The sequence below is a fragment of the Vombatus ursinus genome, unplaced genomic scaffold (assembly GCF_900497805.2).
Source record: "Vombatus ursinus unplaced genomic scaffold, bare-nosed wombat genome assembly UNPS02014778.1, whole genome shotgun sequence".
Taxonomy (NCBI): domain Eukaryota; kingdom Metazoa; phylum Chordata; class Mammalia; order Diprotodontia; family Vombatidae; genus Vombatus; species Vombatus ursinus.
The window spans coordinates 55,723,599-55,737,002 of NW_020954556.1; the positions used below are offsets into that span (position 1 = coordinate 55,723,599).

The window sequence follows — 13,404 nt, forward strand, 5'->3', positions numbered from 1 at the left end:
CAAAGGTTCCTTCCAGATTTAAATCTATTATCCTCACCTATAAGATGAAGATACCTTGCCTTATAGAAGGATCGTAAGGAAGAATCCTAGTAAATTTTATGGCCTCAACCTATTTGAACGTATAAATAGAAGAAGAAATTGTCTGGGATCCCTTTTGAAAGCTGCCAAGAATGCATGGGCTGGTTTTTTTGTCTTCTGAGGTTGCAAATCCCTTGCCTTGTCATTATCAGCAACTCCCCTGCCTTTTTTTTTTTTTAATGTGCAAAGGTAACTCCAGAATCACTACTTAATGATTTACTTGTCTTCAAGGAAATGGACCACAAGTTTAAACAAAATACTGTAATGGGAATCCATAACCAATACATTGTTCCTTGTCAGTGGATAAAAATACATTCAAGAAAAGCATTCAGGTGAATGATTCTCTGGCATACCCAGAGAGGGCCAGTCCCTGGTGTGCTCTTCTCTCTTCTCTCTTCTCCCTTTAAAAAATAAATCATAATAAGGCAAAGGAGAATTCTGCTTCTGACATTTACATTACACTTTTGAACTTTAGAGGAAAAGAAGCAACCTAGGATTGTTACTTCACAAAGGGGAGGGACAGTCTCATGATCAGAGATCAAATCAACCGCCTGAACCACTTATTATTTTAAAACCCAGCAGATGGAGGAGACCACTAACATTTACTTGAGTGAAATGAGAACAGGAATCTGAATTGAGGGGCAATAGAGCAGACACCCAGAGAAATCACACTTAGCCATGATTCAAATCGCTTTAGAAGCATGCGGTCAGTCTGACAGGAAGTGATGCTCCTCTGTGACAGTAGCTTCTCTTTTCTTGCTAAACCTGACTGATATAGGCCAGAAGATAGAACTCTCTGACGCTTTTCCCCTTAGGAGACCAGATTTCCTGACAGCCTTGCCTCACTTCAACCCTAGGGAAACAGCCTTCTGTGAAAGGAACAGTTGGTCCAGACCTTTTTCTTTTTTTTTTTTTTATTCTTTCTTTCTTTTTTTTTTTAATACCAGATATGGCAGTGGGTCGAGTTTGCAACCCTTCCTTTGTCAACCAGAGACCTCTGGGAGGGAGAAATTTTGCCTGTCTCTTGTGGTTCCTGCCCACTCCTTTCCTATTTTGGTCTGAGCCTGCAGTATTTTATAGTTAGAAGGTCTGAATGACCTTCTTTCTTTATTTAATACATCATTGCCCTTTACTCTTTTTCTAAGGCAACTGAAGCTCCTGGGGGAATTCATTTCATTTCCAGATGCAGCCAGTGTTGAATAAACAGAACCAGAGTTCATATCAGCTTCTATGAAAAAGAAACGACTCTGCAGGAGTATAAACTCTGCCCCCTACAAGCTAAATGTGTTTTCTCACTGAGGCTATTGAAGTTGACTTCAGAAATCAGCCTTTACCTGGACAGCAAGGAAGGGGAAATCTCACTGTCTAAGATAGATCAGAAAACTACTGGAGAACTTAACAAAAGGTTTTCTTCCTGACTTTCTACTTAACTGACTAATTAAAGGTAGATACTGATTTTGCCTGAGACCTCCTTGCCACAATTCTGTTTATACATTTCAGAATGCATTTTTAAAACCCTGAGTAGAAATATGGTTTTGCCTCAGTTATTATTAGGCAAAGTATGGATTAGATGTTCAGTCCAGCAAAAGAGAACCCATCAACACTTAGCCAGAATGCAGACAGAAGAATTAGGAGAGAAAATATCAACTCTTGGCAATGCAAAGCAGGAGGTGGGGGGTAACTAACAGGGGGACACGAATGACACAGGTAAATGAAACCAATGCAAAATATGTGAACCAGAGAGAATTTCCTGAATTTTTTCTTTCTGAGTCTGGTATATACAACACCTTTCAAACTATGCCAAAAACCAGCCTGTCTGAGTTTTTAAGAGTTATTGACAAGATAATTTTTAACCAATTTCATTTGTTGATTCTTTTTAATTCTGTGAAAGCAGCTTTTGAAAATTAAATTCACTGTCTTTGAAGCACTGAATTTAACTTTTCTCTGCATTTGGGCTACCTCTATCTGCCACTTCTCTGGTAGGCTGTAACACGTAGATTTCTTGAGAGCCTCAAAAATCATGGCCTCATCAGCTGTAATTGAATGTACTCCTGTCTAGATTTTCATACTCACTTGCCTTGATGAAATATTTGAAAGGTTAATTTTAATAACCATAACTGGCATGAAAATGTCTTGAGATTTGAAAATCACTTTGTAGGCATTATCTAGAGAATTTGATCCTCACAACAGACCTATAAAATAAATAGTACGAGTATTGTTATCCATATTTTATAGATGAGGAAATTGAGGCTCAGAAAGGTTAGGTGACTTCAGTTATTCATTCAATAAGCATTTATTAAGCACCTGATATGTGTCAGACACTTTGCTAAGCACTGTCACTGCCCTAGAAAAGCTCACAGTCTGATGGGGGAGACAGCAAGCAAACAACCATGTACAAACAAACTAATAAGTGTCAAGGACATTCAAATTCAAGTCTTGCCTGACTTCTAAGCTGGTGCTTTCCCCACTACTTTATACTGCATCGGATTTTTTTGTTTGTTTGTTTTTTGGTGAGGAAATTGGGGTTAAATGACTTGCCCAGGGTCACACAACTAGTGTCAAGTGTTTGAGGCCGGATTTGAACTCAGGTCCTTCTGACTCCAAGGTCAATGCTCTATCCACTGCACAACCTAGCTGCCCCCATCAGATTTTTTAAATACCTGGATTTTCACCCTTATTGAAAAAAGTTTAAGTTTCATTGCCTTGATTCCCAAGAAATAAGCGTAGCCTCTAAGCTATAAATCAGTCAGTCAAAAATGCTATGTAGTAGATAAACACGTTCAATCAATCAAAATGCATTCATTATGCACCTACTATGGGCCAGAGAGTACTGGTGCTGATGATACGAAGACATAAATAGAACAGTCCCTGCCCTCAAGGTGCTTACAATCTAATAGGGCAGATAGAATATACACATAAAAGTATATTAAAAAAAGACTCATACAAGTTGGCTTTAAGAGTGGGGAAGAGAGGTGCATTAGCTACTATGGTGACTAGGAAAGACCACTTGCAGAAATAACACTTGAACTGAGTCTTGAAGGAAACCGGTGTTTTCGAGGGCTGGAGATGATGAGGGAGTTCATTCCAGGCATAGGGGACAGCTGGCCAGTACAAAGACATGGATAGAGGAGATGGGAAATAAAGTGTTCAGTGGTTGGTTGCACCAGCAACAAGTCCTGGATCATAAAATACACTGTGAGGAGTAGGAAGTCTGGAAAGGTAGGATAGAGCCAGGTTGTAAAGAACATTAAATGCCAAATATAGTCATTTATCTTTGATATTGAAAAGGATAGGGAGCCACTGTAGTTAGTCAAGCGGTGGGATGATGTGGTCAGACTGGTACTTCAGGAAAATCACTTTGGCATATTGTGGAAAATGGATTTTGGAATAAGAAGAGACAAGAAGCATAGAGATCCATTAAAATATCAAATTAAAATACAGCTCAGGCAAGAAGTGATGAGAACTCAAACCAGGATGATATCAAGAGGACTCAAACCATGACTAAAGGGGACCTAGGTGAGTGATGTTGAGATAGAGGCAACAAGTTTTGGCAATTGATTAGATATGTAGTGATTAAGAATAAGGAGTGGTGAATGATGCTGAGGGTTGTGAATACAGATATTGGAAGGATGGTAGTGCCCTTGGGAAATTCCAAACAAAGGTGGGCTTGGAGGTAAGGATAATGAGCTCTAATTATTTTGTTTTGAGTTTGAGGTGTTCAGAGGATGTATGGTTCAAAATTTTATTATGCAAGCGGAATAATTCTATAATTTCTATATTAGAATTCTAGGTAGCATGTAAAGCTCTTTCCAATCTAGTCCCAGCTGAATTTTCCAGACTATTACAGATAACTCCCCTTCTCATATGCTCTGGTTACCCAAACTGCCCTTCTGGCTCAGTTCATCACACACAGAATTCCATCTCCCATCTCCATTTGTTTGCTCTGGCTGTTTCCCATGCCTGGAATGCACTACTTCCTCATCTTTTCCCCTTAGAATCCTTTGTTATACCAGCGCCTCCTCACACCCCAATCCACATTTAATTTATTTTGTAAATGTTGGGTGTAATACAGGTATGTATGTGTATATATATGTATGTATGTATGTATGTATGTATGTATGTATGTAAATGTAAAATCCCATGATAAAATGTAAGCTTCCTGAGGACAGGGGCTTTTTCACTTTTGTCTATGTATCCCCAGTACTTAACCCAGTGCTTAGAACATAGGAAGTGCTTATAAATGACTATTGATTGATTGTAGAGTTGATTTTTTTTTAAAATCAGATTATTTGGGACTGTGAAGCAATCTCTAGGTCACTGGCTACTATGCCACACTTTTCAGAATCATGCTTACAACATACATAATATTTCCATTCAATGCATATTATTCACCAAACCAATTCAGCACACATTTACTAAGCTCCTACTATGTACAAGACCCATACTAGGAATATAAACATAAAAATGAAACAGTCCTTATTCTCAAAGAGCATCCATTCTGTTTTCTGTGTCTAGTTTTTAACTTGCTTCTCATCCCCACCAAGGAGATTCAAAAGTCAAATTTCCATCAAAGATCTATCTATGCCCCCATTGTTTGAATCATTTTGACTGCACTGATGGATCAGTTCAATCAAATACTTGGTCAATTAGTCTGGAAGAAAATAACCCAGTCAATTAATCTGGGAGGGAAAAAAAAAGAACTTTGTACCTTTGCGTCAAAGTTAAAGAAACAGAATTCTAGGAAATGGGTCCATTTTGAGGTAGAAGAGGTCACAAAGTTAGTCTTAACAATTTTTAGCCAGTTTCTGAAATCATTAATAGGACACTATACCATATTAGTATCTTCCTATGTGAAGGCATGAACAAAACCCTTCCTAAAATGGAAAATTGGCACTGCATGATATCCCACAATGTGTCCCTTTTAAGTACATCTGGGAACATCACCTACTCTTTAAAAGGGGTGGGGAGGGCAGGGCTTACTTCTCTGGACATGAAGGAACTGGTAAGAACTGCTACCTAAGATTAATTAAGATGTCTTTGTTAATTAAGTTTCCTAATAATAGCTTTGTTGTGCATAAGGTAGGAAATTAGTATATCATTTAATGGCTCCTACAGGGGCATTATTGATCTTGTTACTAATGATTTTGACAAAACATCATTATGCAAACTCCATCCACTCTAAGAAGCTTTGCCAGGTAACCTTAAACATTTCTTTCCTGTTCTCTTTTCTTCACCTAATATGATTTCCACTATCACAGTTTCCTAATAGACTGTTCCTTCTCCAGGAGTATAATTATCAAGCTTACTGATGTTGGGGCATAACTTATATTATATTGACAAAAAATAAATTTAGATATTAATTTCATTATACATATCATATGAATCCCTGAAGCTATGTTTTTCACTGCCCGGAGTTTAATAAATGAGGCCATTATAACCATGAAGAGTAAACTTCCTTCCAGATATACTTCTTACTATCAAGTAGATGAAATAATGTCTATTGTTTTGTTGTTTATTCTTCATTGAGAAAGATGGACTCATTTTTCAGTGCATTGTTGTATCTCTCTTTGGGTATGAATATATATGGTTTTCACTAAGTAGAAGTTGACTTAGTTGGCTTTTGTGCTAATGCTAGGAGTAGGAACAGTGCCATTTGCCATACCATACTCCCTATCTATCCTTTCTCTTGAGAATCCAGTGAAATATCTGGTGAGATAGATGACAGGACTGGGTATATCTTGTCAGGGAATAGAAGAATATAGAATCATTTTGAAGATAATGACAAATGACATATATGTATCTCTTGAGAGTTTGCCTAGACCTTTATGTATATTATCTCATTTAACCCTCATAATCAACTCTGTGGGAGTGTTACTATAGGTATTACTATACCATTTTCCAGATGAGGAAACTGAAGTTCAGAGAGGACATGTGATTTGTCCATAGTCACACTACAACGAAGTGTTAGAGAGAAGACCATCACAGATTGAGAACTTGAAGAGACTATAGGGGTTTTCTAGTGCAAAGATCTCAGTTTCAAAAGAGGAAACTGAGGCCCTGAGGCAAAATGACTTGCCCAAAGTCACAGAGGTAGAGACAGAGGTAGAGCTTCCTAACTCTAAATCCACATTCTATACACTATTATCATGTGGACTCTCAAATGATGCAATAATAGAAGGTATGTCATAGTACTTTGTAAACACAATACTATTATTATTATTTCTATGAGTGCATGAGTTTAAAAAGAAGACTATATCTCATTATAAGTCACAGTCTAATTCCAAGTAACCATGAGATTTCTTCTTGCTGAATTCACTATTAAGCTGCTTTGAAGAGGGATCTGGTATATCTAATACCAATCAACATTTTCTATATTTAGCTCTTTTTATGATTCTCGTTAACTTATCAAAAATGGAAAGGAACATATGAAAAATAAAAAGTAAGCTTCATAAATTCTACAAAACCACCATAGCAATCTTATAGGTTCCATGAAGGTACTAGCATAGGTCCACTTGAATTTCACTGTGAGATTCTCTTCTGAAATACCTATTTAACATCCCCGTTCCCCAAGTTCAGTGCTTTACAAAATATTTTGAATGGATCTGCTCATGATGAGTCCCAGGACTAATTTGGACAGGGCACTCCTAAATTTCTATAAGTTGTTTTAGGTAAATATTTGCTTTCTAGCTGTGCAGGATCTACTCCAGGTGCTCACTCATATTAACTAACTTTCAAGTATATACAGTGGCTTTGTGAATTACCATGTGTGAGGTGAAGAAAAAAAAGACTGTACATCTGATTATTTGTCACTGGTTAGCATTTGGTCGTTATATAAAAACTCAATGTCCCTCCCTTTCCTGGAGCATATATTTGGCTTGGGCAAGGCATCTTCAGTCCCATGGACTCATGTTACTTTGCAATGGGGTGATCTAGATTGTGACATCTTGTAACTCACAGAGGCAATACAGTACATTCAATAAGGAATAGACCTCAGAATTAGGAAGTTTGTTAAAAATTCTCACACATTTATTGTGTGACCTTATGCAAGTCACATATGAAACTAATTCTCTAAGACTATAAACTGCAAAACAGTTGCCAATAGGCATTGGTAGAGGGAGTATACCCACTGGGAACTCCCTACATTAATGAAGTCACAGATATGGGCCACACTGCCCCCCCGCCCAGAAAAAAAGGAATGAGACTTATTTCATTTCAACCAACAATAATCACCTAATATGGGTGGGATACCATGCTAGATGCTGAGGGAGATATAAAGATAAAGTCCATCCTTGCTCTCATAGACCTTACAATCTGGTAGAGGTTAAAAGTAGGCCCTGGTTGTCTTTTCCTTGGAATAACCATGAGGCATATGGAGATGAATAGGAGCAAGCATTACATATTTCTGCCATCCATTCTACCTGCCCTGTTCCCCTTCCCACCAGTTTTTTGGAAATCTGGTCAATTCAATATAGATCAATTATGTTCTACTTGTAACTCTTAACTTGTTCAATGTAGATATAATCAGAATCTGTGCTTTAAGGGGAAAAAAGGAATGAGTCCCTTAATTGGCTATTCTGTATCAAACTCCAGGCTATCACAAAGCAGTTTATTGCCAGTGTAAGGACTTTAGGATAGCACCTATGTAGTCCAAATATATAACTAGAGAGTTTCTTCTCTGAAAAGTTAATTAGTGTATATGGCTTTCTGACTCTACTTTCTTTCACTTCTGTTTCCTTAGTTTTCAAACTGAAATTTTCTCTTCTGAGTTATCACTGTGAGTAACTATGCATAAGCAGGTTAGAAATAGCTTCTAACCTGGTAACTTCTGGGTGGATCATTTTTAGAAACTAAATTGACTTTCATCATTTAAAAATTACATGTAGGAGTACTTTGTCTACCAGATGCCCTTTGGTGGGACCTTGCTTTCTTGGTAGGAGGTAAGAACTTCAGTGTTTTGATAGGAACTTTAAAAAAAAGTTTTAAATATCACTTAGAGCCTGTAGGTCACAGGACCTGAGGTCACTGAACCCCATTGTTCCTAAGATATCAAAGTTATCATAGCCTTTTCTCTGGTCAGCAGTAACTGAAATATGGGAAAAACCTAACAAAATGTATATGGGGGAGGGCAGTGTAGGGTATAACAGATTATGCAGTTTTAACTATGATTCGTCAATTTGGACCACCCTCGCCCCACTCCCAGGGCCACCAAAAACTGAAATAATCAAGGCCAAAAGCTAAGTTAGTAAGTGATTTGTAAAGTCAGAGAAATAAAATGTTTTGGTTACAAATGATAAGGAAACTTTTCTATCATCCCATAGACCATATCACTTTTCTAGAGAAAGGATTGTGCTAGTTAGCTAAATGAAAAGGGCTTTGAAAGCAAAATTGGAAAAAGATGTTTTTATTTTTTTCTTCCTGGTTTGGACATTTTAATTGGAGAACATTTGGGATGGTCACGGCCTCTACCCCTCTCCTCCTTCTAGTTAGTACTTCATGTGTTTCCTTTTATTGATGAAGATTTAGTGATTCTCCATCAAGATGGTGTTTTCTCTGTTCTTTACACGTGACATTCAGTCTCCTTCCTTTCTCCATCCCTTTACTCTGGACATTCCCCATGACTGGAACACATTCTCTCCTTGCCTCCACCTCAGAGAATATGAATCTTCCTTCAAGTCACAGTTGATGTGTCACTTTCAACACGAAGTTTTTCCTGCCCCCTCCCCTTTTCTTTTCCTAGATATTTTGTATTCCCTATATATTTTGTATTTATATTTCTTCTCTATAGATGCATGCATATGTATAATATGCATATACATATATACACACAAACACACATATTTTATGTATGCATATTGTGTGTGTATATGTATAGTTGAGAGGGAGGGAGGAGGGGTCCAGTATTATGTAATGAATAGACAGAGAGCTAGCCTTGGTCCTGCCCTTGACTAAACTGTCTGTGTAACTCTAGGCAAGGCAATTAACTTAGTGCTCTAGGTAAGATGTTATAGGTTGCAAAGAAAGAGTTCCTTTACCAAGCATTTCCCCAGAACCAGTGAAATCACAGGCCAGTTCATATCCCTCTGTCTATGTCTTTCTCCCTCAACGGAATGTGAACTTGAGAGTACAGATTGTTTCATTTTTGTCTCCATAGTCCCAGCACCCAGAATAGTTCCACGTGCATAATGAGTGTTCAATAAATGCTTATAGATTGATTGATCTTGAGTTGAGATGGTTTTCTTTCAGTAATGATGGATTTATTTATACACTCAACCAATCTGTCAGTACAACTAAATATTTTAAAGAGTAAATGAATGCTTTAGGGCTCTGGATTAGTTATGGCTATTTGGGTGTAAGTCCTTGACAATTAGCATTATACTTTCAGGTCATGGATTCTCATTACAAAGAGCCAGCTTGATAGGGTTTGTATTTTCCTTGACACCTCTGGACCAGGGGAAAAGGCATCTGAAAAATGGTGGAGCTAGTGGGTTTGGATTTAAATCAATAAGTTATTATCACTCTTTTCTGCCCTCTTCTAAAAGAATAACTTTAATTTAGCAAGAGGTAAATGAAATTCAAACAAGTGAATCTTGATCACAGGACCACTATGGTTTTTGAAAATCTGATGAAATTGAATGTGATTTTGCTTCTAGGTCACAGAAAAAAAAAAAGTCAAATGCTTTGATTTTCCTGCTCTCTTCTGACTGTGAATTTCAGGTCCCAGCTTAGTCTCATGTTAGAGTATTTTACAGAATAAATGTATTTTCCTCTTCTACTTCATGTGAGTTCTGATTGCGAATTCCACATCTCTGCTTTTCCTACTTCTTATTTTGATCACAAATCATATTCCCTCTTCTCTTCTATTAATTGTGACTGATCACCCTGACTTTCGTGTAATGTTGAATTAAGAGCAATGGAGCCACTTTGCCATATCCTACTTTATATTGCCTTGCCAGTCTTAAGGAACCAACATACAACAGGATAGTTTCTCAGTTGTTCTCTGTTTGAACCTAAAGTCTGTTAACTTTTCCTTCCTTTTTGTGTTTCCTCTCCTCCTTCTATCCTTTTCCTTTCGTTCGTCAATCTTTATTCTTCTCTGTTTCAGCAAAACAATATCAGTCAAGGTAATTGATGATGAGGAATATGAGAAAAACAAGACCTTCTTCCTTGAGATTGGAGAGCCCCGACTGGTGGAGATGAGTGAGAAGAAAGGTGGGGGAGATGCTCCAAAGATGAGCCCAAACTGCCTGTGCCTGTTTATACTACACTTGGACGCCCAGCACTGTTCAAAACATTACTTACAAGGCACACATCCCTCCACCTGTGTAACAGGGCATGAGCTTTACAACAGTAATCCAATCATTTTGCCACTGATTTCTTATGAACTGTAAGGTCCCTATGATCCCATAATTCTCCAATCTTGGATCCCAGCATGAGTTTCTGGGAACCCTATGATCTATAGTGAAGTATTGCTAGTCTTTGATTCAATAACTCTATCCATTTTGGAATGAGGTACAAAACCACAAAATTCGAATCTGCTGAAATAAACATGTCAGAGAAGAGTATTCTTGTGCTCTTGACTGTGAGAATATTAAGCAGTATAAATTGAAGTTAATTTGCCTCTCTACAGGGGCTTCATTGGTGGGACTGGATGGAGCCAAGACCTGAGTATCCATCATGCCCTTTTACATATTTAATGGAGGTGGATGTGATGCCACAATCTCCTTCCATAACATCACCGTGACATCAAGCTTGGTGGACACCTAAAGCATGAGCGTGTGAATCCAACCATTTGTTTTGCCTTTGTCTTGTGTTCCCACAGGAAGATCATTACCCTTAGAATATTTGACCGTGAGGAATATGAGAAAGAGTGCAGTTTCTCCCTTGTGCTTGAGGAACCAATATGGATAAGAAGAGGAATGAAAGGTGTGAGAGTATACCAAGACATATCAGCGAGAAATTGTACTCTCTCTCTCCGTATCTCCTTACTCTCACGCTTAACTCTCTTCTCCCCCTTTGGCTACCAGATACTTTACTTTGTCTCCTCTTCAGCAGTTTTAAGTTTCTTTTTCTAACTTCCTAGTGCATCAGTCATTGACCACTAAATAAGCTGGTGGTAGAATACCAACTAACCCAGATTATAACTACAAGAAAACAACTTCATGAAATGGAAGGCATTTCATTAGTTTAGAAAACTTAATATAATACTTTAAAAGATATTTCCCCCTGCTCAGACTATTGTTGGTCACATCATTTTCATCTTGATGTTTGATTCCCACTGTCTAATATGGTTTATTATAGCTCTATTAATAAAAGAAACAACAATGTGAGACGGTAGGGCTCAGTGGATGGAGAACTGGCTACAAAGCCAGAAGGGCCTTGGTTCAGGCCCCACCTCTGAAACCTATTAGCTGCATGACCCTGTGCAAGTCACCTAAACCTCTTAGTGCTTTAGACAACTCCCTAAAACTATAAATTGTGGAGAATTTTCCATTGAGGGAGTGTTCTCACCTGGGAGTTCCCTATCCAAATGAAATCACAGACCCCAATCCCTATCCCTAATAAGAATAACAATCATTATAGTAGATATTTATAAAATACTTTACAATTAACAAAATTTTATGTACAAAATATTGTATTTGGTTTGATTCTGCCAACCCATAGAGGTAGTTTGTCAGGCATTATCTCTATATTAAATGAGATAATATTTGTAAGATACTTAGCACAATGTCTGGCATATAGTAGGTGCTTAATAAATTCTTATTTTTTATTCCTTTCCCTACACGAGGCAACCAAAAACCCGAGAAGCAGTGTGGTTTGAGCAAAATCATACATGTAGGAAGTGGGAGCACTGGGAATTAAACCCAAGCCTTCTGATCACCAATCCAGTGCTTTTTCCATTATGCCTCACTTGGCCAGGTGTGGTAGCACATACCTGTAATCCCTATTACTGAGGAAGCTGTGGCTGGTGTATTGTTTTAGTTCAGGAATATGCATGCTTTCCTAAGTGTGCTTTTCTTCTGTGATGGAGCTATTAACAAAGGTCAAAGAAATTTAGATACAGTTAGTCTAACATTAGGAGATAGCATGGTTTCATGGAAAGACCTCCTAGCTCAAGAGTAAAAGGTGTTAAGAAGGCTAAAAACAGAGATTCACACAATCTGACACCAGTAAGGTGAACCCCCAGGAGCAGAGGGCTACCACACCAGTCTGCAGTGGGATCATGCCCATGAATGTTTACCAAACCTCCAACAGGGGTGAGAAAGGGACACTCAGGCTGAAACAATCAAAACTCTTTATGCCACTCATGAAAACAAAATGTTTACCCCAGTAGATTCTGACTTTATAGATGTTGTAATTTAATAAATAATAATAAACTGATAATAAAGACAAGGTAAAGACTATTGGCAACAGATGAATCTAAGGAAACAGAAGAGCTAATTTCAAGAATCATGCAATTGAGATTTGCTTTAGAGGCCTGGAAGCAGACAGATTAAAAAGAAATAAGAGGAAAATTCTTTAAAAGTGAATATGACAAAAGGGAGTTTTACACCAGAGCTCGATGTTTCTTTTATATTACCAGATTCAACACAGCAGATTTGCTAGTATCTGAAACCATGACCAAATGTCATTTTGTTAATGGAATATGTATGTTCCTTTAGCTGAGATTTAACTGTTGTAGAATTGTTGCTTTATACACTGTTTAACAGAATTGAAACTAAAAGGCAACATTAATGTGACATTTAAGGACTACAGAACTGAATCACTAACACATTTTTAAAAACTACATGCAATCCGGCCTCAGACCAAACACTTGACACTTACTAGCTGTGTAACCCTGGGCAAGTCACTTAACCCCAATTGCCTGGAAAAAAAAAAAAACCCACACACATGCAGAGAAAATCAACTACCTTTGTGTGTTTAGTCTTCTGCCCCTATCCTGAGCAGTCTGAATTTTCTAGAAGAAAGACACCAAATTATGATAAAACACAAACACACACACACACACACACACACACACACACACACACACACAAAATGCAATATCCTTCTAGAACTTTCTGGCATGTACCCTTGCGATTATGTTAAAGCAACTGATGGTCATGACTATGAAGTTCAGTCCCAGAGCTGGTGCTGGTGCAATCATTATATTTATTCAAATTTTTATGTAGTATCTGATTTCTTTACCCTTTGCCCTAATTACTTTGAGTTGCCAGACCTAGGGATCAGCACCATTTTGTGGAGTTCTCATGCTTAATGAACAAAAACCATGGAAGTATTTACTGAATTTAAATATGGCCAAATTATTTGATGATATAGGCTACTTTT

At 37.7% G+C, this 13,404-nt stretch overlaps 1 protein-coding gene across 3 annotated transcripts in view; it reads left to right on the forward strand.

Annotated features, from left to right (window-relative positions):
• Positions 1–13,404, forward strand: part of SLC8A1 (solute carrier family 8 member A1) — a 488,864-nt gene that overhangs the window by 399,925 nt on the left and 75,535 nt on the right. For all 3 annotated transcript variants that reach the window (XM_027865085.1, XM_027865087.1, XM_027865086.1), the window contains exon 3: positions 10,898–11,001. In XM_027865085.1, the coding sequence (XP_027720886.1) occupies positions 10,898–11,001 (104 nt within the window). The remainder of the gene's footprint in view (positions 1–10,897; positions 11,002–13,404) is intronic.